The sequence below is a fragment of the Caretta caretta genome, chromosome 20, assembly GCF_965140235.1.
Source record: "Caretta caretta isolate rCarCar2 chromosome 20, rCarCar1.hap1, whole genome shotgun sequence".
NCBI classification, from domain to species: Eukaryota; Metazoa; Chordata; order Testudines; family Cheloniidae; genus Caretta; species Caretta caretta.
The window spans coordinates 2,696,652-2,723,965 of record NC_134225.1 but is presented as its reverse complement, the minus strand read 5'-3'; the positions used below and the strand labels follow the sequence as shown (position 1 = coordinate 2,723,965).

The window sequence follows — 27,314 nt, the reverse complement described above, 5'->3', positions numbered from 1 at the left end:
AGGATGGTTCTCCTCTCCCCCCCATGCCTGCAGTGTCTGCTACCCTAGAGCCGGCTGGGAGGGGCCCTGGCCCAGCCTGGTGACATTGCACAGTGGGGAGGGGTCTTTGACTTTTTACCAACAGCTACAAAAACAAGGTGAACAGAGGCCCTGGCGTGAGCTGAGCCAGGGCAGGGACAACACCCGCGCCAGCTTCACCCAGCTCCCTTGGTCCCTGCTGCCCTCCCCTCCCAGCCCCGTGGTCCCTGCCTGCCCAGCGGTCACCCTGCCAGGGCCGGGTCACCCTGCTGCAGAGAGAGCATGTGGGGGCTGCAGAGGGGAAGGCTGTCACGCCTGCCCCTGGAAGGGGGGAGCAGGGGCCCGAGGCTGTTGCAATCAGCTGCCTGATAAGGGATCACCTGGCCTGGAGACCTCCCCCAGGTGGGCTATAAAAGGGGCCAGGCAGGCTCTGGGCCAGGCATCCTGCCATCCCTCCCGGCGCCCAGGAGCTCCTGATCTCGTCTGTGCCCAGGTGAGAGGAGGCTGTAACCACCCCCCTGCCTCAGAGGTTTGTCCCCACTGCTCTCGCTGCCTGAGGCTGCTGAGGCCCGGGGGGGCTGCACGTTTACACAAGGCCTTTGCACCAGGGTTGGTTGCCAAACCCCAGCAGGGACCTGTGGGGAGCAGCTCTGTCGTTGGGGGCTGGGGGGGACTGCTATCGGTGTGCAAATCCATGCCACTGAGCTGGGCGTGGGGGGAAATGCCCTGTTTGCCCATAGGGGCGGAGGACTGGAGGCTGCCTGTGTCAATCAGACATGTTGAGCTGGAGGGGGCCTGTGTGGCTGAGCTTGGGGTGGGGGGGCATTTTCCCCTTGCCCTAGGCTGCTGATGGTGGGGGCTCTTCTCCTCCAATCTCTGGCAGCTCAGTGGGAATGGCCAAATTGGTGCCCACCAGCTTCACTGTTTCCTGGGGCGGGAAGAGAGAGAATTCCTCCCTGGTGCATTGTCCGTCCCACCCCCCCCCCCCCCAGTTTAGTGCAGCTGCTGCAACACTGGGAAATGAGGACCTGTTTTGCTGTCTGAAGCCCCCCCCCCCCCCCCCCGTGCTTGGCTCCCGGGGCTCGGCCTATGGGCACCCTTGGGAATTCAAAGGGACTGCGGGTGCTCCTCAATCCCAACCTCCAGCCACCTGCTCTCCCAGGACTGGACTCCCCCTGTGATAATGATGCCTGATTCTTCGCTTGCATGTCCCACTGCAGATCTCAAAGTGCTTTTCAGTGGGGAAACTGAGGCCCAGGCCCAGGCAGAGCTGGAAATAGAAGCCAGGCCTCCCAAGTTCCAGGCCAGCGCTGTGTCTACTAGGCCATGCTGCCCCCCCACAGCTCTGCGGTCACCCTGACCCGCAGTCTCCTATCCCAGCCAGGCACTGCACATTTGAACCCTGGTCTCCAGAAGCCAAAGGCTGGTCCCTCGAGCCCAGTTGTGGGAGTAGCTGGCATCCCCTGCCAGAAGATCCCCTGCTGCAGGGAGGGGCTCCGGAGTCTTGTGTCTGTGACGTGTCCTCTTCAGCAGGGTCTGTGCTGCGCCCCTGAAAGACCGGCCCGCCATGCAACAGCCAGTTCTCCACTTCTGCCTGCTCCTGCTGTGCCATGAGCTACAGGGCCTCCAGCTGCCCGCCACACCGGGAGGCGCTGCTGGGACCGTCAAGCCCCCAGGGATGGAAGTGGCCCCCCTCCCCGCTTCTCCCGGTGCACCCAGCTCCCATCAGGCTGCTGCCAGGGTGCTGCTTGACTCCCTCCCAGGGCGGCTTCCCCAGCCAGGGCTCCCACGGGTGGGGGTCTCCTGCCAGGATTTGCTGCCCGAGGCCCTGGAGGGTTTCTCCCAGCTCCCGCCGCTGCCCCAGACCCTCATCATCGGGGCCTTAGCCCTCTCCCTTCAAGGGGCCGGCTGCCCCCGCCAGGCCAAGGGGCTGGTGCTGCGGCTCTATGGGACGGTGGGGGTGGATGATGCCAACGCACTGCTGCTGGGGATAGCAGGACTCCCGGGAACCCCCAGGAGAGGCGGGACCCCCCTGCTCTTCAACAGGGATCAGCTGGCAGGTGCGGGCCCCTGGCGTTGCTCGGGCCTGGCCCGGCTTGACAGCTCCCTGCTGTTGGGCCCGGTGGTCAGCACCCACGGCGCCTTCCCAGCTGCCGCCGTGGCCTGCCACAGGCTGGGGTCTGCCTGCGCCGGCGTGACCTCCAACGGGACCACCTCCTTCTCGGTGATCGGACAGCCTGGCGCCTACTCCCGGCCAGGCCACGGGGTCCAGGCCTGGCTCCACCGGTGCCGCTGGGCAGGAAGGAACCGGCGCGGGAGCCCGGAGGCCTGCAGCAGCAAGCAGGAGCAGAAGGTGCATGGCTTGCTGGAGTGGGTGCCCCTGGTCAGCACTTACTACAACATGGGCACCAGCATCTACTACGCCTTCCAGAACTGCACGGAGCTGGCCAAGGAGCGGGGCATCGAGGCGGCCCTGGACCTGAGCTACGACGTCCTCCTGGGGCTCGTGGGCGGGCCAGCGGGCAGCTTGGGCCTCGGCATAGGCATGGGTCTGAAGCCGGCCATCAAAGTGGGGGTGCGGTCTCTGATCAGCTACTTCCGGCAGGTGGAGCCGTCCGAGGCCCTGCCCATGAGCTCCTCCAGCCCCATCACCACGGCCAGCTCCTTCGTGCCGCCATCGGTCTGGGTGTGAATAAAGCGGGGCGCTGCCCATTCCTTGAGCCCAGTGCTGGTGTCCATGATGGGGGGGGGGGGTTCCGGGGAGGGGAGCTGGCTCACAGCCAGCCCAGCTTCATGCCCAGCTGTGGTCTCCATGTGCAATGAGTTTGGTGGGTCTCAGCCCTGGCCCTGGTGGCTGGCTCTCTCAGCCACAGTGGGCACGGGGGCTGGAGTCTCTCCGGCCAATTTCCAGCTCCCTGGGCGGTGCTCTGGGGAGGAGGGAAGGACCCCGTCCGCCACTTGCCAACTCAGCATGAGCGCCTGTGCATGACCTTGATAAGGGGCATGTGATCTCCGGCCAGGGTTAGCCTGACCTAGGGCAGCCAGCTGCCACGAGTTGAGTCTAAAGATCAGCAGGTCTCAAAGGTGCTGGGTGGCCAAATTTTTCCCAGATATCATATCACATAGAAGATTAGGGTTGGAAGAGACCTCAGGAGGTCATCTAGTCCAACCCCCTGCTCAAAGCAGGACCAATCCCCAACTAAATCATCTCAGCCAGGGCTTTGTCAAGGGCCTTAGAAACCTCTAAGGAAGGAGATTCCAGCACCTCCCCAGGTAACCCATTCCAGTGCTTCACACCCCTCCTTGTGACATAGTGTTTCCTGATATCCAACCTAAACCTCCCGCACTGCAACTTGAGTCATGAAGGACCCTGGGGTCAAATCGCCTCCTGCAGCCTGCCCAGTCCAGCCTCGGCCTGGCTAATGCAGCTGGGCATTCGCAGGGTTTTGTTACCAGCCAGGAAAGTGCAGGCTAGTAATTACAGCGGGGCAGTCGGAGCCAGGACTTCTGGGTTCTGGCCCTAACTTGGGCCCGTTTGTCAAGTGCTTTGAGATCCATGGCTGACCAGCACTAGGTACGCAAGGGCAGGGCTTGAAAGCAGTCGGCTGCCAGATCCCCCCACCAGCAGGCAGGTGAACTCTGGCTGCAGGCGAGCAGGGGAAGGTCCTGGCCCCTTGATTTGGTGCCTGGGCCCGGTGCAGTGCATGGGCTCTGGGCGTCCCTGCTGCTGCTGCTGCTGCTCCTCCTCCTCCTCCCTTTCCCTTTCCCTTTCCCTTCCCACCTCCACCCTTCCTCTCCCTGCTCCCCACCTCCACCCTTCCCCTCTTTCCCCTCCCTGCTCCCCCCACCCCTTCTTCTCTAGGCCACGCCCCCTATCCCAGTCCCCGCCTCCCGGGTGACGTGATTTCTGGGAAGTCGGTCGGCCTGCTCCTGCTTCGGGCTCGGCTTTTCCGCCCGGCGCCTCCCCTCCCACCGCTGCCGTCTCCACCAACCAGCGCCGGGCAGGGGCGGGGTCTCCTCCCAGACACGGAAGAGGGGCTCCCTGGGCGGCGGGAGGGCAGCGTGGTGCCCGGCACTGCAACCGGTAGGGACCTGGGAGCTGGTCCGGCGAGGTGAGGGGGGCGGGGCTGGCTCTGGGGGGCCCCGGCACTGGGGAGCTTGGGGGAGGGGTATCTGGGGGGCACTGGGGAGTTTGGGGGCGGGGCAGGGGAGCAGAGGGGAGGGGTTTCTGGGGGGCACTGCGGCGTTAGGGGGCAGGGGTTTCTGGGGGGCACTGGGGAGTTTGGGGGTGGGGGGACAGGGGAGGGGTTTCTGGGGGGCACTGGGGAGTTGGGGGGCAGGGGAGCGGGGGGCAGGGGAGGGGTTTCTGGGGGGCAGGGGAGCGGGGGGCAGGGGAGGGGTTTCTGGGGGGCACTGGGGAGTTTGGGGGTGGGGGGACAGGGGAGGGGTTTCTGGGGGGCACTGGGGAGTTTGGGGGCAGGGGAGGGGTTTCTGGGGGGCACTGGGGAGTTGGGGGGCAGGGGAGCGGGGGGCAGGGGAGGGGTTTCTGGGGGGCACTGGGGAGTTTGGGGGTGGGGGGACAGGGGAGGGGTTTCTGGGGGGCACTGGGGAGTTTGGGGGCAGGGGAGGGGTTTCTGGGGGGCACTGGGGAGTTGGGGGGCAGGGGAGCGGGGGGCAGGGGAGGGGTTTCTGGGGGGCACTGGGGAGTTTGGGGGTGGGGGGACAGGGGAGGGGTTTCTGGGGGGCACTGGGGAGTTTGGGGGTGGGGGGACAGGGGAGGGGTTTCTGGGGGGCACTGGGGAGTTTGGGGGCGGGGGAGGGGTTTCTGGGGGGCACTGGGGAGTTGGGGGGCAGGGGAGGGGTTTCTGGGGGGCGCAGGGGAGCTGGGGAGGGTTCTGGGGGCACTGGGGAGTTTGGGGGTAGGGGAGCTGGGGGCACTGGGAAGTTTGGGGGCAGGGGAGGGGTTTCTGGGGGCACTGGGGAGTTTGGGGGCAGGGGAGCGGGGGCACGGGGGAGCTTGGGGGGTTTCTGGGGGGCACGGGGGAGCTGGGGAGGGTTCTGGGGGGCACAGGGGAGTTTGAGGCAGTGCAGTGGAGGGCTGCTCTCAGTGCCAGCTGATGAGTCTTTCAGCACCAGCGAAAGCCCACCCCGTGGCGGGGGGGCAGGGCTGGCTGTCATGGTGCCCTCCCCCATGGGGCAGGAGCCTCCTGGCCAATGTTACCCCCCCACCCTCCCTTCCCTTCCCCAGGTCCCCCTACCTGTTTTGAGCCCCTGTGGGGAAGGGGGCGGGACGAGGCTGCCATGGCGGGTAGGGGTGTCATGGCATGGCCAGGGCAAGGTGGCGCCGCTCTGGGCAGCGGCTGGCACCCGCCACCCCCTGGTGTGTAAGGCCCTGAGCAGAACAGAAGTCCCCAGTGGGACAGAGATAAGAAAAGTGCCCCCAGGGGATCAGGGAACTGAGTCTAGTTCAGTTTCCTTCTCCCCCAGGCTTCGGGTGATGCAGGTGGCAGCTGGCGACGCTGCCCGGCTCTGGCTGTGCACGGTGAGATCCCACCCATGGTGGGCAGCTGGGTGCCCCCCGCAGGGCCCCTCCTTACCAGCCCCCGGCTTCTCTTTGGGGAGCTCGCTGGGGAATCCCAAACGCCAATAAATGAGCCCCATTTCGCGGCCGGGTAGCTAGGACGGTCTGTCACAAAGCCGGCTCTGAACTCCTCACCCGAGCCCCTAGGTAGGGGCAGAAATCCGCCTGGCGCTGCCCAGCTGCACCGAATCCCTCCTCTGCCCACCCCAAAGGGTTTAACCCCACGGGAGCCAAGCCCGGAGGGGAGCCGGCTGCGGGGGGAGCCAGTCTGGGGGGGTCCGAGGAGGAGAGGACGGGGCTCGTGCTCAGGCCCGGGGGGCCTGGGGTGACAGAGTCTTGGAGGCCAGAAAGTCCCATGGGGTCATCGACTGGGCTCGTGTCTAGTCAGGCCCAGGCCTGTCCCCTCCCTGGCGGATCGGCATAGAGGAACAAGGCACCTCAGGGCTCTGAACACGATTTGGGTCTTGCTAGGCAGGGTGTGTGTGGGGGGGGTGTTGGGAAATGGCTGCAAGTGCTGCGGGTGCCAAGCTGCCGGGAGCCAGGCCAGCGGAAGGAGGCTGGCACGGAAGTTAGTAACGGAACTAGGGGGCATTTAGTGAGTTGTCCTTGACCCGGCCTGTTTCCTGCAGCCCCTGCTAGCTGAACCCTGGGCTCCCCCACAGTTCCAGTGAGCCGCTTCTGGCTGAAAGCCCCCAAGACTCCCAACGATTTGTGCTGTTCATGCCTTTAAAGAGACAAACGTTTTCCAGCTCCACGGGGGCCCCAAAGTGAGGGTCTGGCTTTGCAGAGGGCCCGCAGACCCCCCTGAGTCAGGGCTAGTTGCGGGTGCTTTGCCGTAACTGGAGCACTCATTTCCCCGGCTCCCCCAAGACGTCCCAGCGTTAGGCCCCGGCACTCGGGGGCATAGGGCCTGTTGGGTCCCGGGGCTGCGGCTGGGGGCACATGGTTTGTTTTGGTACCATCTGCACCTGAGTCTTCTCTCCTAGTTTCACATCCACATGCTGCTGTTCGGTCGAGTTCTCGAACGCCCACGTGAATGAACCCAGGCTGGGGGCGGGGGTGGCAGCCCCTGCTGGCAGCGGTGAGGCGTCCCGGCCTCCAGGCCCCTACGGGCAAAGTGATAGGGAGACTGGAACGACCTGGGGGGCATCGGGTGCCCTCTGCCAACTACGCCAAATCACTCTGTGGCTTTGAATCCACCTGGGGGTTCCTTTTATGCTGGGCTGGCATCCAGGGCTGGGCTAGCAGGGGGCTGTGGGTCGGGAGTGAGGGGCACTGGCAGACCTGCAGGTGGGAGGAGCCCGGGCTGGATTCTTGCCCCTAAAGGAAACTAGTGTCTGTTTTGAGCTGGGAGTGCTGGGGGGGATGTCTCCAGCACCCCCTTTCCGTACAGAGCTGAGTCTGGTTCAGTGGCACCGTGGGATCAGGGCCTGCGGGGGGAGCTGGGTTAGAGCCACCGGGCCAGCGTCTGATCCTGGCAAGGCAACAGCGGCTGTTTCCCATGGTGGCTGCGGAGCCGGGAACGGTGGAGGCGCCGGGCATGGTCCTCCCCGTGAGTCAGGGACATGGGGCCTTTCCCTTGTAGGGGGCGCTGGCTCTGATCTGGCCCCAGGGCAGGGACTGGCTTGCTGGGGGGGGAATGGGGCATGGGGCCTTTCCCCTCTAGGGGGCACTGGCTCCGATCCGGCCCCAGGGTGGGGGTGGGGCGGGGGCTGGCTGGCTGGGGGTGGGGGGATGGGAATGCCAACCACCAGAATAAAGCAGTGCTAAAGGAGCGGCATCCACCAGCCAGGAGCAGCGGCCCCAGATGTGGTGAGCGGGGGAGGGTTCTGCCACATCTGGGCCTCTCTGTGGTTCTAAGAACAGCGGGTGTGGGGGGCTCAGCAGCCCCATGCCCCCAGCAGCTCGGGCAGCAGGCTCCAGGGAGGCAGGGGTTCAGCAGTGGCACAAAGGCATTTGCAGGTTTGTCCCTGGAGAGGAGCCAGGCCCTGACCCCTGGGGAGCCCGCACGCCAGTCCCCACCCTGGGGCTGGATCGGAGCCGGCACCCCTGAGAGGGGAAGGGCCCCGTGTCCCAGCCCCTGGCTCTGTTTCTGTGGCCCGGGGTCCTCCTCTTGCTGGTTTCCTGGGCTGGGTGTGAAGGCCCTCCCCCCAGCTCACCTGCTGCCCTGGTTTGTCTTCCCAGAGGAGGGGCTGAGACGCCAGGGAGGGCCCCACCATGGCCCAGTGGCAGGAGGTCCAGCTGCTGGAGAAGACCTACCTGGAGAAGGTGCACGAGCTGTACTCGGAGGACCACCTGCCCATGGAAGTACGGCAATACCTGGCCCCCTGGCTCGAAGACCAGAACTGGTAACTGCGGGGCTGGGGAGGGAAGGGTTAACCGGGGGGGTGGGGCAGTCGGCAGCTGGGATCCCCAGGCACAGGGGTTGTCTCAGCTCTAAGGGGGGGGGGGTCTGATTTGGGGGCTCGGGGGTAGGGAAAAGACTCCCCCCCCCCCCCCCCGATATGAGGGAAGGGAGAGCAGGAGAAGGCGGGTGGGTCTCCAGGAATTGGCTCAGCTGTGGGCTCCCCCAGAGCATGCAGTCAACGACCCCTGGGTGCCTCTCCTGGCATGGCTCCATGGGTCCCCCATTGGACTTGTGAGGAACAGGCAGGAAAGGGACAGCGCCCCCCACCCCCCCGGGTCAGTGTGGGATCGTCTGGGAGCTGGCCGTGGCTGGGGCTCTGCAGTGCGCCCCCTTGTTCCTGCCCCAGGAGCCGGGCGGCTGAGCCCCACTCTGCCGAAGCCCACATGCTCTTCCACACCCTGCTGGCCCTGCTGGACGACCAGTACAGCCGCTTCGGGACCCGCACAGAGGACTTCGTGCTCAAGCACAACCTCCGCAAGTCCAAGCTCAACTTGCAGGTAAGGAGCGGGGCGCTGGGGGGTGTGGGTGTGGGTGTGTGCTGGCCTGCGGGGGGGGGAGGGGGGGCAGGGTGCTTTACCCGGCCCCACTGACCCACCCCCCCCACGTTCTCTTCCAGGCCAAGTACCGGGAGTGCCCGGAGCAGCTGGCCAATGTCATTGCCAACCTGCTGCGGGAGGAAAAGGCCATTCTGAACCGGGGGCTCGCGGCCCAGCAGGCAAGCCGGGGGCGGGGCTTATGGTATCCCCCCCCACCTGGCTTCCCGCAGCACAGCGCCCCCTAGTGCCATGTGAGGGCATCGGGGTCAGCACTGACTGCAAGGGGAGAGCGCACCCAACTTGGCTGGGCGCCCCCCTGGCACCGCAAATGGGGAGAGCCTCCTCCCTGGCTCACTGCCGTGAGGCCCTCTTCTCTCCCCGGCGTGGGCCTGCAGCTGGCTCTGTCTGGGGGGTGGGGTGGGGATCCCAGCCTGGGGCACGGCGCCTGTGAGGCTAAAAGGGGCCTGACCCTTGTCCGCCCCCCTGCAGGCTGCAGCTCAGCCGACCTCCAGTGCCCCGATGGAGACAGACCGGCAGCAGAAGATCGAGCGGCGCCTGGTGGAGACCAGGGCAGCGGTGCAGGTGGGTATGGCCCGACTATCACGTATGGGGCCTGGTGTGCTGCCCCCCTCCCTGCCCGGAGCTGGGGTTGAATCTGCGACCAGGTGGCTCCATCCCCCTAGGGCCCAGATGCTGTCCCAGTGCCCGGGCCCCAGGCGCTCCCTGCCCCTGAACCGGTTCCCTTGGCGCCCCCCCGCAGGAGCTGGATCGCGAAGTGCGGCACCTGGAGGAGCTGCAGGACACCTTCGACTTCCGCTATAAGATGCACCGAATGGTTGGTGAGGAGCTGAGCCTGGCAGGGCCTGGAGGCCGCAGAGTGGCAGGACCCGGCTGGCTGGTGGAGAGGGGTGTAATGGGGCTGAGCAGCACTGGGGGCTAGGGGTAGTCAGGGGGGTGGGGGATCCCCTCTGCCTGCTGTACCCCAGCGTGCTGGAGCGGCCAGGCTGGGGGCGCTGGAGAGCACGGCGGGTGTAGATCTTTGATTTTCCCTTTAAATAAGGGCAGAGGCGGGCCCCGGGAGGGGCTGGGGGGTGACTCAGAGAGGAGAGCTCCTCCCCAGAGCCAGCGCTGCCCTGCCTGCCCCAGGGCCGCGCGTGTGGGCTGAGGCCTCCTGTTCTGCGGGCTGGGGTTCAGCAGGGGGCGCTCTCCCCTTGGAGTCAGCGCTGCCCCTGTTCCAGCTAGGGGGCGGGGGGCTCAGCAGGGGGCGCTGTGCGGCGCTAGGGGGCAGGTTCTGACCCCATGGCTGCCGTTCCTGTCCCCCCCCGACCCTCACTGCGCCCTGTCGCCATCTCCCCAGCAAACGGCGCTCCCGCCAGCCCCGAGCTGGCCCGCCAGACGGAGCAGCTGCAGGCCATGCTGAACAGCCTGGACCGGAGCCGCAAGGTGAGGCTCCACACGGGGCCAGCCCCTTGCTTGGGGGGCAGTCCTAGTGGGGCTCTGTGGGTCCCTGGAGCAGCTGGGTCAAGGTGGCAGTCATCCCTTCCCCCCCCACACACACTTTCTCCGGGGGCTGGTTTCCTGGGTCCCTTCCCCACTGGGTCTTGTCCGGCCATGCCTCAGTTTCCCAGGAGCTGCCTCCTAGCCAGCCTGGGCTCAATGTTGAGCTGGGAGCTGTGCACAGCCGGTCGCCCCAGGGGGGCTGGTGTCTTCCCCATGGGGTTCTCCCTGTCCTTCCCCCCCCCCCCACTGCACCCCCATTGTACTTAAAGTACTGCACAGGGTCTGTTCAGGGGGAATAAGGCAAAGCGTCACATTTCTTGATAATACATGTATCCATCAGCCCTGTGTCATACGCAAATGATAGATATCTCTCACACACTCACTCACTCTGTCTTGTTGTTGTTACCAATGACTTGCTCCCCTTAACTTCACTGGCCAGGTGAGTTAGATGGGGGTGGGGTGGAGCTGGGCGACCGGATCAATGCTCCCATGTTGACAAGACGAGACCCGGGGTCCTCTCGAAGACGCTTCACATTTATAGCAGCTTCCCCCTCCTGCAAATCTGACCCAGATGCAAAATCTGTGTCCGTGTCCCTTGGTCCTTTGTGCTGCTCCCTTCTGGGCCTCGTCCCGATGCTGTTCAAAGAGGGTGTCTTCAAAAGAAGGAGCTGGCTTCTAACTCCCCAAGGCCGTCACTATGTCGGCTCTTCTTTAGTGAGCCCACTTGACAAGTTGTGTTGGCCTGGGGTCTGGCTTCCATCCCCACTCCAACTGTTGCAGTTGTCTGGAGGTGCTGCCTTCCACGCCTGGGCAATTGATTAAAAAGGGGGGGTGGGGGGGATCTTATTCTATTCCAAGCAAAAAGACCTTTTTTTAACATTATACCAGGGCTCAATTTAAAGTTTGCTCTATAAGGATCTGATACAAAGTTGTAGGAAAATAGAGGCATAACACAAAGTCATATGAAAGTTATGTGAAGATGCTTAATGCAGAGATTTATCTCACCCCCCTGCCCTCCCCCAGCTGAGCTAGCAGGAGCCGGTGGGGCAGGGCCTGGGGCCCCTCGTGGGTCGCCCGGGGTCACAACGGACACAGTCTCTCTGGCAGGACGTGCTGGCCCGGGCGCAGGAGCTGCTGGGCCGTTGTGAGACGCTGCGGGATTTCCTGCTGGAGGAGCTGGCCGAGTGGAAGGAGCGGCAACGGAGGGCCTGCCTCGGGGCAGCCTGCGACACCAGCCTGAGCCACCTGCAGACCTGGTAGGGGGCGATTGGGGGATGCTGCACCCCCCCTTGGGAGTCTGGGACCCTTCCGCCAGCTGAGCGCAAACCCCCAGCTGGCTGTACGGTCTGCAATTCGAGGTCCCCAAGCCAGGGACAAGGGTGAACCCCCCGGTGTCCCAGCCAGCCCCTGGGGCTCTGCAGCCTGTCTCCCCACCTGGGCGAGCCTCCCTCTGCACAGATGGTCCGTGATTGCCCCAATATTCAGGTGACTCCCCGTCCCAAAGGACCAGGCACGTCCCCCACATCCATCGGCCCCTAGATCCGGTCCCAGCGCCGGCGGTTTTAGCCAGTCCTGTCCGAAAGGATCCTGCCGTTGAGTAGGGAAGAGAAACGAGCGAGTGATTGCCTGGGGGGAAGCGGGTCCCCTTGGTCCCCCTGGGCCGGCTCCCCGGGCGTCTCTCGGCCGCCTTGTGCGTATCCCGCTCCCCGGCCGGCCGCGCGTCCCAGAGGGGTCCCCCCAGCCCGGGCCGACCCGGCTCCTCTCCGCCTGCAGGTTCACGGCGGCGGCCGAGGGGCTGTTCCAGCTCTGGCGCCTCCTGTGGGCCCTGGGTGACCAGCACGCCAAGCTCACCTACCTGCATGACCCGCTGGAGACACGGCGGCCCCTGCTGGAGAGCCGGCTGCAGGAGCACCTCTCCTGCCTCTTGAGGAGGTGCTGGGGGCTGTGCCCGGGGGGGGGGGGGGCCTGCCCCATAGAGGAGCAGGGGCTGCCCTTAGGAGCCAGGGAGGGGGTGGGATGATGCGCGGAGGAGTGGGGGGCTGCCCCTAGGAGCATGGGGGTGCATGGGTGGCTGGTACACGGGGGTGTGGGGCTGCCCCTAGGAGCGAGGGACGGGGTGGGGGGGAGGGAGAGCTCAGGGGTTTGAGCATTGGCCTGCTAAACCCAGGGTTGTGAGTTCAATCCTTGAGGGGGCCATTCAGGGATCTCAGGCAAAAATTGGGGATCAGTCCTGCTTTGAGCAGGGGGTTGGACTAGATGACCTGCTGAGGTCCCTTCCAGCCCTGATATTCTATGTGTGGAGGGGCCATGGGGCTGCCCCTAGGAGCAAGGAGGGTTGGTGGGGGGGCGGCCCCACAGATGCATGGGGGAGGGGCTCCTTGGTGCAGAGACCTGGCCTGCTCAGGCCAGAGGAGAGGGGGGGTTATTGGGCTATGTGGTATTCGGGGGGGGGGGGGGGCGGAATTGAAGCGAGTTGGGGGGCACCTTGCGGCGCTAACGCCTCCCCCACCCCCCAGTGCCTTCGTGGTGGAAATCCAGCCCATCATGCCTTTCCCCAACCAGAGGCCCCTGGTTCTGAAAACTGGCAGCAAGTTCTCCGTCCGCGCCAGGTGAGCCCCCCCCACCCCAGCCCGTGGTGCCCCGCCTGTCCCCAACCATCCTGCGTGGGGGGGCTGGCGCTTACTCCACAGCCTTCCCCCCAGGGGCGGGTCCCTGCTTCTGCCCCTGGCAGGATGGGCCCTGTTGGGAGCAGGTGCTAGAGGCTGAGGGGCGCTGAGCCCTGGGGGCAGCGTGCCCCCCCTTCCCCCATGCAGGCCATGTGCCCTGCTAGTCCAGTGGCCAGGGCGACAGGCTCTTCTCCCCGCAGGCTCCTGGTCAAGCTGCAGGATCGAAGCCATCGGCTGGAGGCGAAAATCATCCTTGACCAGTGAGTCAAGTTCCCCCCCCATTCCCCCTCGTGAGGGCCTTAACCCCCTTCCCCCTGGGGCCTGGAGGCAGCCCAGTTGCAAGGCAGGGGGTGGGGGCCGGGGGTACAGGGAGCTCTGGCTGGGGGAGGGGGACAAGGAAACCCTGGTTGGGGCTGGGGGAGCCCGGGGTGGGGTAGGGTCCCCGGTGAACCAGTTGATTACTGATGGTGTCCTGTCTTTCCTCCTGCAGGCATCCCCCCGATGTGAAAGGGTGAGAACCAGGCCAGAACCTAGGAGAAACCTGGGGGGATGGACGGACTGGGACATGGGGCCTTTCCCCTCTAGGGGGTGCTGGTTCCCATCTGGCCCCAGGGCAGGGACTGGCTGGCTTGGGGGCAGGTGGGGGAACGGGGCCTTTCCTTTCTAGGGGGCACCAGCCCTGATCTGGCCCCAGGGCAAGAGGCAGGGATCCAGTTTGTTCCCGGCACCAGCTCTGCTCCAGCCGAGGTGCCCGGGGCTGAGAGCTGCCCTCTGGCCAGCAGTGCCCCCCATACGCTTGGCCTAGGGCTCTTACCCAAGAGAGCCTGGAGAGAGAGCATTTACTGGGCGTCCACCATCGGGGTCTCTGGCCCTGCCCCGCCCAGCGCCTTACTCCCATATGACGGCCAGGACTCGAACCCGGGTTTCTGAGCCAGCGCGGCACGACCGCCCTCACGGCCCCGCCCCTCTCGCTTCTCCCCGCAGGTTCCGGAAGTTCAACATCTTGACGTCCACCAGCAAGACGCTGGTCCAGGACGATCCGCAGATGGAGGGGCTGGTCTGCGACTTCCGGCACATAGTATGGGCCAAGCGTGGGGGCCCGGACACCGGGGTGCCCAGCTTGGGGAGGGGGTGGAATGGGGAGCCCGGACGCCTGGGTTCTCAGTAGACTGGGGAGCAGAGGGCGGGTGGGGTGCGGAGCTTGGATGCCTGGGTTCTCAGCTTGGGGAGTGGGAGTGGGGAGCCAGGACTCTGAAGTGGGGGAGCCTTTGGCCCCGTGGCCCCCCTGCTGCGGGCTGGGCTGGGTGGGCAGGGGCCAAGAGCTGACTCCCCCCCCTCTCCTTTGCAGTCACTGAAGGACCAGAGAGCCGGGGCCTCGGGCAAAGGCAGCAAAGGTGCCAGCGAGGTGGGTTTCCTGCATGTGCCCTGCTGGCCAGTGGCGGCCCTGGCTCTGTGGATGAGGGGAAAGCGGTGGACGTGTTGTTCCTTGACTTTAGCAAAGCTTTTGACACTGTCTCCCACAGTATTCTTGCCAGCAAGTTAAAGAAGTATGGGCTGGATGAATGGACTATAAAGGTGGATAGAAAGTTGGCTAGATTGTCGGGCTCAACGGGTAGTGATCAATGGCTCCATGTCTAGTTGGCAGCCGGTATCAAGTGGAGTGCCCCAATGGTCAGTCCTCGGGCCGGTTTTGTTCACTATCTTCATAAATGATCTGGAGGATGGTGTGGATTGCACCCTCAGCAAGTTTGCAGATGACACTAAACTGGGAGGAGAGGTAGATACGCTGGAGGGTAGGGATAGGATACAGAGGGACCTAGACAAATTAGAGGATTGGGCCAAAAGAAATCTGATGAGGTTCAACAAGGACAAGTGCAGAGTCCTGCACTTAGGACGGAAGAATCCCATGCCCCGCTACAGACTAGGGACCGAATGGCTCGGCAGCAGTTCTGCAGAAAAGGACCTAGGGGTGGCAGTGGACAAGAAGCTGGGTATGAGTCAACAGTGTGCCCTTGCTGCCAAGAAGGCCAATGGCATTTTGGGATGTATACGTAGGGGCATTGCCAGCAGATCGAGGGAATGATCGTTCCCCTCTATTTGGCACTGGTGAGGCCTCATCTGGAGGACTGTGTCCAGTTTTGGGCCCCACACTACAAGAAGGACGTAGAAAAATTGGAAAATGTCCGGCGGAGGGCAACAAAAGTGATTAGGGGACTGGAACACATGACTTATGAGGAGAGGCTGAGGGACCTGGGATTGTTTAGTCTGTGGAAGAGAAGAGTGATGGGGGATTTGATAGCTGCTTTCAACGACCTGAAAGGGGGTTCCAAAGAGGATGGATCTAGACTGTTCTCACTGGTACCAGATGACAGAATGAGGAGTAATGGTCTCAAGTTGCAGTGGGGGAGATTTAGGTTGGATATTAGGAAAAACTTTTTCACTAGGAGGGTGGTGAAGCACTGGAATGCGTTACCTAGGGAGATGGTGGAATCTCCTTCCTTAGAAGTTTTTAAGGTCAGGCTTGACAAAGCCCTGGCTGGGATGATTTAGTTGGGGATTGGTCCTGCTTTGAGCAGGGGGTTGGACTAGATGACCTCCTGAGGTCCCTTCCAACCCTGATATTCTATGATTCTGTGACCAGCCCCAGGGCAGAGCTGGGTGCGGGAGGAGAGCTGGCCCTGGGTTTATTGGTGACCGCCCCCCCCCATGCTGCCCCCTAAGGGCTGCCGCCCCAGATGGGTCTCACTGCTGCCCCTGGAGGTGCCCAGCCCTGCTTCAGACCCTCTGGGTTATGACTTCCCTTAACAAACCTGGACCCAGTGCGGTCACCCCTCTGCGGGGACCCCCTGGGAGGCACTGAAATGCCGGGGGGGCCAAACCCCCGCGGGGCCAGGGGCAGGCCATCCCGTGTGGCCAAGAGGGGTCTGGGGCCGGGTGGGGTTGGGACCCTGGCTGACCCCCCCCCCTCCCCCGTCTCTGTTGCAGGGCCTGCCGGCTGTCACGGAGGAGCTGCACCTCATCACATTCACACTGGACTATAAGTACCAGGATCTGGTGCTGGAGCTGCAGGTGGGCGAGGGGAGGGCCTGAGTGGGGGCGGAGGGGGCATGGGGAGGGTGGTCTTGTTCCCTCTCCCGCTGACGGCTCTCCTCTTCCCCCACACAGACATCGACCCTGCCTGTGGTGATCATCTCCAGCAACAACCAGTTCTCCAGCGCCTGGGCCTCTGTGCTCTGGTTCAACATGCTCAGCCCAGACCCTAAGGTGAGGGGCTCTCCCCCCCACACCCCAGCAGGCCAGCGGCACAGCTGCTCTGCGCAGTTGGGGACTGTGGGGGGCCGGGGTCAGGACACCACAGTGGGAGGAGGGCCTCTCTTCCCCACACGCGGTTCAGCCCAGGTGTGGGGGTCCCCTGGCAGCCACGTCCCTGTGGCCCATATGCCCCCCCCATGCCGCTCCAGCAGCGGGGCCTGGCGGGGCCCCAATCTGGTTACGGGGCACCCCAGCCCCTCCCCCTCTAACCCCCGCTCTCTCCCCACAGAACCAGCTGTTCTTCTCCGCGCCGCCGGCTGCCTCCTGGGCCCAGCTGGCCCAGGTGCTGAGCTGGCAGTTCTCAGTCGCCACCAAACGCGGGCTGGACGAGGACCAGCTGCACATGCTGGCGGAAAAGCTCTTTGGTAATGGCCCCCCCGAGCGACAATGGGGAGAGGGGGGAGTCAGCACCTGGCTAGCACCCCTATCGGCTACAAAGCAGACTCCCCTGGGCGGGAAAGGCCCAGGCCTGTCCCAGCCGTAGCCCATCACCGGGGTCTCTGGGCAGCGCTGAGGGGAGGGTGAGCCTAAAGGGAAGACCCCCAAGTCCACGGGGCTCAGAGCAGCTGGGCCAGACCCCCTGTCCTCTGTGCTGCCCCCTCCCACATGTGTGGAGCGTGCAGCGAGGGTGGGAGGAATGGCACAGGGTGGGCAAGGACGCCTGGGTTCTCCTCCCAGGTCTGACCTTGGGGGAGTCGCTTCTCCTTCCTGTCCCCACTTTCCCCTCTGCAGTTTCGGGGGGGCAATTGTGATGGGATCCCCGGGGTGCAGCCTGGGACTGTGGGACCCCAGATTAGTGAGTTCAGGGGTATCACCCACAGTGCCTTGCTGGTGACGAGCAGCAAACCCCTCCAGGCGCTCAGCACAACGGCATGTGGGGCCCCCCCACCCAGCTAGACTGTGTGGCTGCTCCCAGAGCCCCTCGTGAATCACACAGGGAGAGGCACCAGCCGAATCCGCCCAGCTCCCAGCCTTGCACCCCAGGAATATATCGTCCTGCTCTGCTCAAGACAAGCTGTGCCAATTTATTTATTGGCTCCCCACTTCATCGATGGAAAGTGGGCGTACGCCAGCCTTTGCAAACCCCCTACCAAACACCCCAGGCAAACTCACTGGTAAAGATAAACAGTTAAACAAGTTTATTGACGACAAAAGAGATCTTAAGTGATAGGCAAAAAGTCAGGGTTCGTTACCAAGAGAAAATCAAACGCTGGATATAGCCGTTCATAGTATGCAGATTTCACCCCTGAAACTTGGGCCAGTCTCCTCTGCTGGAGTCTTCAGTCTTCTGAGCATCCTTGTTGCTGGCAGCGTAGGTGGGGGCAGGAGAAAGGCCCAGCATGGGCCCCCCCCTTCTGTTTTGTACCCTTAGTCCAGGTGCTTGGAGAACGCAAGTCCAGCCATGTCTGGAGGGCGTTGCTGAGTCCCTAGGTGAAGCAGTACCCGAGTGTCTCCCCTGTGCTGAGTCACTGAATTGTAACTTCTCTGCTGGACAATGGCTGGTGATGTCCCTTCAGCACCCACCCGGGTGTTCGTTCCCCCCCTTGTCGTTGTCTCTGGGGAGTTGGTATCTCCCACAGCATGTTCTAGTGACAACCCCACAACACAACTCTGATTTCCTAGGCACTGATGATACACACACGTTTAACTCGAACAGTGGCTTTCTGCAGCTCGTAACCTTGCCCCGATCCCTCCCACGGCCTGCTTTCTACACAATATCCCCATTCAGTGTTGATGCGGAATATGGGGGTTACAGGGTGCTCCCCTGAGTATAGAATGTCACAGCGATGGTCCCTGCTTGGGGGGGGTGAGGACCCCACAGAAGCTGTGTTAATTCACCCTGCAAATATCTTCCCCCATTTTCTTCCCCCACCCCCATCTTATAGGGCTGGAAGCCACCCCCGCCAGCACTCTGACCTGGGCCAGGTTCGCCAAGGTAAGCGGCTGCTGAGTGACTGACTGGTCCCCCCCCCGCCCCCCCCCGGAATCCCCCCCCTCAGCCTTTCGCCTCCTCTCTGCTGCAGGACAACCCACCCGTCTTCTGCTTCTGGACCTGGTTGGATGGGATCCTGAGCCTGATCCAAGAACACCTGGCTCAGCTCTGGAAGGATGGGTAGGGGCTGGCTGGGAGGGGAGGGGGATGATCTGAGCAGCGCATGGGGTGCCTACTCCCCTGTGTGGTCAGACCCAGAACTGCAGCCCCCCCCCCGCCCCCGGTTTTCCCCAAACCCTGAACCTGGGGCCAGCGCAGCCCATTATGGGGGTTTGAGTGGAAGGGGCAGAGGAGGGTTTAAGGGAGCAGCTTCCCCCCCGCCCTGGTAAAGGGGATAGGGGCTGTGCAGCCCTGGCGGAGCGAGGACCCCAGGTGCTGAGCGTGGTGGGGAGGGGGCGCCGGGGGGCCTCCGCTGGGGGCCCTGCCAGCGGCTGACCCAGGCTCCGCTCCCCTCCAGGCACATCATGGGCTTCGTGAGCCGCAAGCGGGAGCGGCAGCTGCTGAAGAGGAAGCAGATGGGCACCTTCCTGCTGCGTTTCAGTGAGAGCAGCCGCGATGGCGGCATCACCTGCAGCTGGGTGGAGCCCGGGGAGAAAGGTGGGTCTGCCCCAGGGCGCGGCCCCCTGCTCCCCAGGTCTGGAGCCAGGCTCTTCTGGCGCCAGGCACTTGCACTGGGGAAGAGAACCCAGGAGTCCGGGCTCCCAGCCCCCCTTCCTCAAACCCCTGGACTCGACTCCCATCCCACAGCTGGGAAGAGAACCCATGAGTCTGGGCTCCCAGGCCCCTGCACCCCTCACTGGATGCCAGTTATCGTGGGGCAGGGGCAGTGTTACCTAATGGTTGGATTGGAGCATTGTGAATCTGGACTCCTGGGTTCTCCTCCCGGCCCTGGGAGACCTTGGTGCAGCCTGTTCTGTCTCTGGGGCTCTCCCTTGCAGTGACACACCCCTCCCCTCGCTGAGCTGACACCCCCCCCCCCCCAGGTCAGCCCAAGGTCCGTTCCGTGGAGCCCTACACCAAGGTGGAGCTGAAGTCGCTGGAGCTGCCGGACATCATCCATGACTACCAGCTGGTGGCCGCCGAGAACATCCCCGAGAACCCCCTCAAGTTCCTGTACCCCAGCACGCCGCGGGATGAGGCCTTCGGGAAGTACTACACCGAGAGGAGGGAAGGTACCGGCCGGTCGCCTCCCCCCGCGGGCCCTGCTAGCCCAGCCCTGGGTTCCCCCTGCCCCACCCACAGCTGTTCCAGTGCCCCTCACTCCTCCCAGCCCCGGTACAACACTCCTCACCTAGGCCACAGATAGAATAGGTAGAATTGGTGACCAGCTGGTTTGGTAGCGGGGGTTGGGAGGGTCTTTCGGGGGGGGGGGGGCAGGGGCGTGTTTCTGCCTGGCTCCCCTCTCTCTGACCCCTCTGTTCTCCTTTCTCCCACCAGTGGACCTGCTGGAGCAGAAGAAATACCTGAACCAGCGTCTGATCAGAGTGTCCTCCAGGTGAGGGAGCCGGACGCCGGAGTCCCTGTGTGCTGGCCTGCCCCAGCCCTTCACAGGAAGGACCTGATTTCTCCCCCACCCCATCCAAGGACCCAGCCCCTCTCCCTGGCCGGGCTGCCCCACTGACCGCAGGAGCTCCCCTGGGGCACTCCCAGCTACACCCTCTCCCCTCCCTAGTCTCGGCTACGCAGCCCTTCAAATCCCCCCACCCGCACCCCTGCAGAGCGGCTCGAGATGGGCCTGGGTCTTGGGGGCTGGGTGGGGTTGCCCCATTCCTGAGAGCTCCCCACCACACACTCACTAAGCCAGGCGCCCCCTCTCTTCCTAGGCAGCCCAGTGAGCCGTGGCTCCCGGAGGGCATGGTGGAGGCCTCCCCTGCAGCTGCGGGGCCGGGGCCCGATCAGCTGGAGGTGCTGGAGCTGGGGACCGAACAGCTGGAGCTTGGAGCCAGTGGGCTGGAGGTGCTGGAGGCTCTGGAGCAGGAACTGGACCTGATGAGGTTTGATTCAGCTGGTGAGTCTCCAGTTCCCGCCCTGGGGGAGGGCACTTGGCACCAAGAGGGTGGGGGGAGTAAAGAGGCCAAACCCCTCCCCCCAGCTCTGCCGGTGCCCCTCACTCCCGACCCGCGGGCCCCTACGCTCCCAGCCCTGGCTGTGTCCCATTTCCCCAGGCCCTGCGGCCCCCGGCTCCCCAAGAGCAATGTTCCCTCTAATTTTTGACAGGCCCTGTGCGCAAAAAATGTCTTCTGTGCAAATTGTTGTGGGCGCCGTGTTTCGCGGGGTTTCGGGCCCGTGCGCGTCCACACGGGCACAGCTTCGAGGGAACCGTGCCCATGAGCCCGGCTCCCCTTCTCTTGCAGACTCCAACATGCTCCGAGGCGGAGACCCCTACCTGCCCCTGCCGGACGACGTGCCCCCCCCGGTGCTGCCTGGCAACACCTTGTTCCTGGGGGCCAACGACTTCCCCCCCCTCCAGGTCGACTCCAAGGACTTCCAGTGACAGCGTCTCCCACTGCTGCCCCATCACTGCTGGGACTCGGAGGCCAGGGCCTTTTCCCGAGCCCCACTGTGTATTGGGGGGTGGCCCTGGCTCCGCCCTCTCCTGGTCTTCCGGTTAGACCTCGGGGCATCAGTGAGGCCAAGGGGGTCTGGCCCAACCCCTGCCCATCCTGTCCATGGGAGGTGAAAGCCCCTGGACTCTGGGTGTGGGGCTCTCAGCCTGAGCCTACAGCTGGGTGCCTTGCCCTAGGTCCTCGCAGGTGTGGGGGGGAGTTTTACCATAGCACCCAGGAGTCCGGGAGGAGTGGAGCCACCCTGTGAACTCCCCCCATGGCGTAGCCATGTCTCCCTGGGGCCTCTCGTTGGCGTGGAGGTGGGGGGCTGTGGTTCTTGGGCCTTCCTGGCTAGGGGGGTTCTGACCTTAATGCTGAGGGTGTGGGTGGCTTTGCCCCCCGGGGGCCGTGAGACTAACTCTCTCTCTCTTGTAAATAAACCTCCCCTGCCCTAGCTCACTGTGGTGCTGTGGGGGGGCCCTCCGGGAGGGGAGGGAATCCCCTGAACTGTCTGTCCCCGTTATGTGGGGGCCCTGTGTGGGCCACACCCTCCTGCTGCCAGGGGCTGTTGTGCTCTGTGTGGCCACCAGAGGGCACCACTCCCTCTCCTACTGTTCCCACCACTCTCTTCTCCCCCCCTGCCGACAGATTACAGGGGAGGGGGTCCCCCCACTGGGAAAGGAGCTACTGGCCCTTCGCTGAAGCGGAGCTCTGCTCCCCCTAGGCCAGGAGCAGGGCCCTGGCTGGCTCCTGAGGCCCCCATGCTGGGCTGGTTCCAGGGCAGGGGGGCGTGGAGCTGGATGTGGGGAGGAGCTAGGAGGGGTGTGTGCGTGTGTTACCAGGTGGGGCCCCCCCCAGGGGGTGCACTAGGGGCTGGGACTGGCTTGAGGCTTCCCAGGGCATCCAAGCTGGGACCAGACCCCAGGCGTTCTGCCCCTCACTCCATCCGTGTCCCCCCTGCCCCTCAACCATGCTGCTTCCTCCCGAGGGGCTGTGGGGGCGAGCAGAGCAGGGAGGACGATGCTCCTGGTGCCTGCCGACGGGCAGAAGCCCCTTCCCCTATAACTGCCCTGGGGGGGAGGGATAGCTCAGTGGTTTGAGCATTGGCCTGCTAAACCCAGAGTTGTGAGTTCAATCCTTGAGGGGGCCCTATAGGGATCTGGAGCAAAAATTGGGGATTGGTCCTGCTTTGAGCAGGGGCTTGGTACTAGATGACCTCCTGAAGGCCCTTCCAACCCTGATATTCTGTGGGAGAGACTCTGGCCCATTCCTGGGGAGCTGCTGCTGGGGGGCTGGGGTGGGGTGGGGGGTCTCTGAGATTGTACTGTCCTGATCTGCGTGGCCCAAGGGGGCCGTGGCCCTTGCAATCCCCTGCTCCCCCACCCCGGTGCCAGCCACGTGGCTGGGAATTGTTCATAATATTTTGTATGACAACTGTGTGTGCCTCAGTTTCTCTATGTGCTGCACCGTTAACTAGGTATGCGGTAGGGGAAAGGTTTACTCCTTGCAATGACCCAGGCGTGACTGATGCCTGGCTGGTGGGGCCTGGGCCCCTTGCCTCAGAAGACAATGGCCCAGACATTTGGATCCTAGCAACTAACAACCCCAGTCGGCTGATCCTCTGCAGGAAGCCGGCCAGGTGGGACCAGCTGGAGAACAAAGAGCCGAGGAGGAGAAGGGCCAGGTGCCGAGGTTTGCCCAGGAACAGAAGAAAGGACTGAGGCGGGCCAGGGGCCCCTGTTAAGTGCGGGCTCGTGGAAGCCGCAGACTCTTCGGGGCTGGGGCTGAGGGTGTTGGGCCCTGGCCTGACCCATGAGGACTTTCCTGGGATGTTCCCCTTCTCTGTGCTGCCCCAAGGGCTTTCTAGCCGTATAATAAACCCCCCGAACACCCCGAGGCATAGACTGGTCTGTACACATCAAACCTTTTACTAGGCACTTGCGGCTGGGGAGCCGATAAATAACATAAATAGCCACCCGGTGGGGGCATAAATACACAGCGGCTGCTCATAAATAACCCGCTGGCCGGGCAATAAATACGGGGGGGGGGTTACAACAACCATAAGAGTCCAGAAGTGGGGCTGGGCTCGCTGCACCGGACGGGAGCCGGGGTCCACTGGGGCTGGGGTGCAGTCGGCTCCGTCGCTCCTGGATAAATGCTCCCCCTCAGCTTAGTGGGTGGCCGCGCTGTGGGCAAAGACCCGCGCCATCACGGCCGAGAAGGAGCAGAGCTGGCGGAGGATCCGGTGCTGGATCAGGGGCCGTTCCCAGGGCTGGCTGTGCGGCGGTGGGGTTCCTGACCCCTCGGCGAAGCTGCCGATCTGCTGGGCGAAAGGACAGCGGGGTTAGGCTGGGCCCCGGCCCAGGAGGTAGAACCCCCCCCCTCCCGCCAGGCACAGGCCTTGGGAGATGGCACTGGGCGCTTGGTGGCACCCCGGCCTGGAGGGGGCCAACAGGGGCTCCTGGCTACCGCTGGGGGGTTATTCCCCACACCCCCTGCTGCCCCGCGTGGGCCCCAGTTCCCCCACCCCCAGCCCAGCGGCTGGTGGACCCCAGGCCACGGGGCCCCTCTCACCTGGACGAGGCTGGTCAGCTGGACCAGGGCCCTCTGCAGCGCGGCCATGGGGCTGTCAGCTGGGCCCCTCAGCTCGTCAAAGACGTCGGAGCCCAGCAGGGCGCGGTAATGCCGCAGGGCCTCGTGGATCCGGCGCAGGCAGCTCTGGGGGTGGGAGGGGGGCATGAGGGGGTTTCGGGGGGGTCCCCCACATCCCTGCTGCTCCCCACCCACAGCTAGGGGCTTGTTCCCGAGTCCAGGGGGATTGGGGCTGGGGGAGACCCCGGCCCAGCTATGGGGGAAGGTCAGCAGCCTTTCCCCCCCCCCCGAGGTCCCCCTCATTATTGAGGGGGGCTGAATGATTATTTTCTACATCTCTCTCCTTCCCTGCCCCCCAGCTCACACATCTGCCCTTCCCCCTCTGCCCCCAGCTCGCCTGTCTGTCCCCCCCCACCCCACCCGCGGGCCCGTCCGGTTGGTACCTGGTCAGAGCCCAGCTTGTCGGGATCGCAGTTGTCGCTGCATCGGATCTTGGGGGTCAGGTCCTCGCTGGGCTTCTCCTCCACCAGGTGCATCTGGTTGGGAGCAGCAGAGCTGGGGGTCAGCGCGGCCTGGCGCTGGGGGGCAGCTGCCCTCCCCCACAGCCCTTCACTTCCATCCATTGCCCCCCACTCCGTCCACAGCCCACCCCTCCATCCATCACCCCAGCTGCCCCCATAGCCCCCCATGTCCATCCATTGCCTGAGCCATCACCCCAGCTGGCCCCTCACATCCCCCCACTTCCATCCATTGACCCAGTCACTCCCCCCAGCCGCTCCAGACATCCCCCCGCCCCCCATTCAGCTGCTGCACCCTACTCTGTGCACCTGCCCCTGCTCGCCCCCCCCCACACACGCATGGGCCCAAGGCTCAGGGGGTCACCCCCTAGAGAGATGCAATTCCAGACCCTGTCCCCCAATTGTCCCAGGCTGGTGTTCCCCAGCCCCTGAGATCCCAGGAAAGGCCCAGCTCAGAACTGGGATAGGCCCATGCGCTGGGTTTTTTAGACATGTTGTGAATTTCTGGAGCTGCTTCCTGGAAGGGGGGAGGAATCGCCCTCAGGGACGTCCCTGAGCGGCCAGGTGAGGGGCTGGCGGGGAGCCCTGACTCACCCCAAAGGGCCTAATGGGGCACCAACCCCCAAATACCCCTGCCCTAAAGGAAACGGGGCCCTGCAGCTGTCTGTCCCTCTGTCATTGGGCACGTCCCGCCCGCAGCCTGTCCACATACACCCCGTCTGTCCGTCCGTCACTGGATATGTCCCGTTCCCCCGCCCCCTGCCTGTCCACATACACCCCGTCTGTCCGTCCATCACTGGACACGTCCCGCCCGCAGCCTGTCCACATACACCCCGTCTGTCCGTCCGTCACTGGACATGTCCCACTTCCCTGCCCCCTGCCTGTCCACATACGCCCCGTCTGTCCGTCCGTCACTGGACATGTCCCGTTCCCCCGCCCCCTGCCTGTCCACATACACCCCGTCTGTCTGCCATCACTGGACACGTCCAGCTCCTCCCCCGCCCCCTGCCTGTCCACATACACCCCGTCTGTCTGCCATCACTGGACATGTCCCGCCCGCAGCCTGTCCACATACACCCTGTCTGTCCGTCCGTCACTGGACACGTCCAGCTCCTCCCCCGCCCCCTGCCTGTCCACATACACCCCGTCTGTCCGTCCATCACTGGACACGTCCCGCCCACAGCCTGTCCACATACACCCTGTCTGTCCGTCCGTCACTGGACATTTCCCGTTCCCCCGCCCCGCCTGTCCACATACACCCCGTCCGTCCGTCTGTCACTGGACATGTCCCACCCCCTGCCTGTCCACATACACCCCGTCTGTCCGTCCGTCACTGGACATGTCCCGTTCCCCCGCCCCGCCTGTCCACATACACCCCGTCCGTCCGTCACTGGACATGTCCCGCCCGCAGCCTGTCCACATACACCCTGTCTGTCCGTCCGTCACTGGACACGTCCAGCTCCTCCCCCGCCCCCTGCCTGTCCACATACACCCCGTCTGTCCGTCCATCACTGGACACGTCCCGCCCGCAGCCTGTCCACATACACCCTGTCTGTCCGTCCGTCACTGGACATGTCCCGTTCCCCCGCCCCGCCTGTCCACATACACCCCGTCCGTCCGTCCGTCACTGGACATGTCCCGCCCGCAGCCTGTCCACATACACCCTGTCTGTCTGTCCATCACTGGACACGTCCAGCTCCTCCCCCGCCCCCTGCCTGTCCACATACACCCCGTCTGTCCGTCCATCACTGGACACGTCCCGCCCGCAGCCTGTCCACATACACCCTGTCTGTCCGTCCGTCACTGGACATTTCCCGTTCCCCCGCCCCCTGCCTGTCCACATACACCCCGTCTGTCCGTCTGTCACTGGACATGTCCCGCCCCCTGCCTGTCCACATACACCCCGTCTGTCCGTCCGTCACTGGACATGTCCCGTTCCCCCGCCCCGCCTGTCCACATACACCCCGTCCGTCCGTCACTGGACATGTCCCGCCCGCAGCCTGTCCACATACACCCTGTCTGTCTGTCCATCACTGGACATGCCCCCTCCCCGCAGGTCAACATACACCCCGTCTGTCCGTCCATCACTGGACACGTCCCGCCCGCAGCCTGTCCACATACACCCCGTCTGTCCGTCCGTCACTGGACATGTCCCGTTCCCCCGCCCCCTGCCTGTCCACATACACCCCGTCTGTCCGTCCATCACTGGACATGTCCCGCCCGCAGCCTGTCCACATACACCCCATCTGTCCGTCCGTCACTGGACATGTCCCGTTCCCCCGCCCCCTGCCTGTCCACATACACCCCGTCTGTCCGTCCGTCACTGGACATGTCCCACTTCCCTGCCCCCTGCCTGTCCACATACACCCCGTCTGTCCGTCCGTCACTGGACATGTCCCGTTCCCCCGCCCCCTGCCTGTCCACATACACCCCGTCTGTCCGTCCATCACTGGACATGTCCCGCCCGCAGCCTGTCCACATACACCCTGTCTGTCCGTCCGTCACTGGACATGTCCCACTTCCCTGCCCCCTGCCTGTCCACATACACCCCGTCTGTCTGCCATCACTGGACACGTCCAGCTCCTCCCCCGCCCCCTGCCTGTCCACATACACCCCGTCTGTCTGCCATCACTGGACATGTCCCGCCCGCAGCCTGTCCACATACACCCTGTCTGTCCGTCCGTCACTGGACACGTCCAGCTCCTCCCCCGCCCCCCCCCCCCCGCCTGTCCACATACACCCCGTCTGTCTGTCCGTCCCTGGACATGTCCTGCCCGCAGCCTGTCCACATACACCCTGTCTGTCCGTCCGTCACTGGACACGTCCAGCTCCTCCCCCGCCCCCTGCCTGTCCACATACACCCCGTCTGTCTGTCCGTCCCTGGACATGTCCTGCCCGCAGCCTGTCCACATACACCCTGTCTGTCAGTCCATCACTGGACACGTCCAGCTCCTCCCCCGCCCCCTCTGTCTGTCCGTCACTGGACATGTCCCGCCTGCAGCCTGTCCACGTACACCCCGTCTGTCCGTCCATCACTAGACATGTCCCATCCCACCCCACCTCCCGTCCACATACACCCCGTCTGTCCGTCCGTCACTGGACACGTCCCGCCCGCAGCCTGTCCACATACACCCCGTCTGTCCATCCTGTCACTGGACATGTCCCACCCCCCCACCCCCCAGCCTGTCCACACCCCCTCCTGGGGGCTGCCCAGACAGCAGCCAGGCAAGTGCCCCCAGCTGGCTCGGCTCTGCCTGCCCTGCAGGGGTCAAGCCCATCCCCGTAGCCTCAGCACTTCCCAGGCTTTATCCTCTCAAGCCCCATGAGCAGGGCAGGGCCGTCTGCTGGCTGGGACCCTGGAGCCCCCCCACCACACATCTGCCTCCAGCCGGCAGGGGCTCCCCTGCCCCCCTCTCTGGCCCCCCGTAGACCCCCCGTCAGTCCCTGCCCGGCCCCGCTCACCAAGCTCATGTGGCCCTCTATGTCCCAGGCCAGCTTGTTGACCCGGCTGGAGAAATCCCTGCAGAGCTGCCAGTTGGGGCTGGGTGCCCCCGGCAGGACCCTCCCCCGGGACGCAGCCAGCAGCCCCAAGAAGCAGAGGAGGGCGCCGGGCCAGTGGCTCCTGAGGCTCTGCATGTTGCCGGG

At 64.5% G+C, this 27,314-nt stretch overlaps 2 protein-coding genes across 7 annotated transcripts; one reads left to right on the top strand and one right to left on the bottom strand.

The window, feature by feature from the left end:
* Positions 1-4,011: 4,011 nt before the first annotated feature.
* Positions 4,012-22,455, top strand: STAT2 (signal transducer and activator of transcription 2). 6 transcript variants are annotated; one of them, XM_048832402.2, is made up of 24 exons: positions 4,012-4,102; positions 7,784-7,947; positions 8,353-8,503; positions 8,623-8,721; positions 9,032-9,124; positions 9,303-9,381; positions 9,900-9,985; positions 11,138-11,298; positions 11,816-11,974; positions 12,559-12,651; positions 12,909-12,968; positions 13,199-13,219; positions 13,693-13,786; positions 14,057-14,113; positions 15,694-15,777; positions 15,874-15,972; positions 16,250-16,385; positions 17,907-17,956; positions 18,045-18,133; positions 18,471-18,610; positions 18,997-19,185; positions 19,451-19,508; positions 19,837-20,021; positions 20,368-22,455. In XM_048832402.2, exons 2-24 carry the CDS (start codon positions 7,817-7,819, stop codon positions 20,505-20,507), a joined length of 2,454 nt encoding a protein of 817 aa, XP_048688359.2. In that variant the 5' UTR covers positions 4,012-4,102; positions 7,784-7,816; the 3' UTR covers positions 20,508-22,455. The 6 variants fall into 6 exon arrangements, with proteins under 6 accessions (XP_048688359.2, XP_048688361.2, XP_048688358.2 ...); XM_048832404.2 differs by having other exon boundaries at positions 4,024-4,130; positions 11,150-11,298; XM_048832401.2 differs by having other exon boundaries at positions 4,024-4,130.
* Positions 22,456-22,532: 77 nt separating this feature from the next.
* IL23A (interleukin 23 subunit alpha) lies at positions 22,533-27,314 on the bottom strand. The gene is made up of 4 exons (XM_048832433.2): positions 27,132-27,314; positions 23,595-23,687; positions 23,134-23,277; positions 22,533-22,879 (listed from the first exon to the last, which is right to left on the bottom strand). Exons 1-4 carry the CDS (start codon positions 27,303-27,305, stop codon positions 22,730-22,732), a joined length of 561 nt encoding a protein of 186 aa, XP_048688390.2. The 5' UTR covers positions 27,306-27,314; the 3' UTR covers positions 22,533-22,729.

Bases quoted from the DNA above. Each gene is read 5' to 3' on its own strand.
- STAT2 (XM_048832402.2), top strand. From the start codon at position 7,817: ATGGCCCAGTGGCAGGAGGTCCAGCTGCTGGAGAAGACCTACCTGGAG. The intron at 7,948-8,352 runs GTAACTGCGGGG...TTCCTGCCCCAG, and splicing joins TGGCTCGAAGACCAGAACTG to GAGCCGGGCGGCTGAGCCCC. The intron at 12,652-12,908 runs GTGAGCCCCCCC...TTCTCCCCGCAG, and splicing joins AAGTTCTCCGTCCGCGCCAG to GCTCCTGGTCAAGCTGCAGG.
- IL23A (XM_048832433.2), bottom strand. From the start codon at position 27,305: ATGCAGAGCCTCAGGAGCCACTGGCCCGGCGCCCTCCTCTGCTTCTTG. The intron at 23,688-27,131 runs GTGAGCGGGGCC...GCTCCCAACCAG, and splicing joins TAGAGGGCCACATGAGCTTG to ATGCACCTGGTGGAGGAGAA. The intron at 23,278-23,594 runs GTACCAACCGGA...TCCCACCCCCAG, and splicing joins ACAAGCTGGGCTCTGACCAG to AGCTGCCTGCGCCGGATCCA.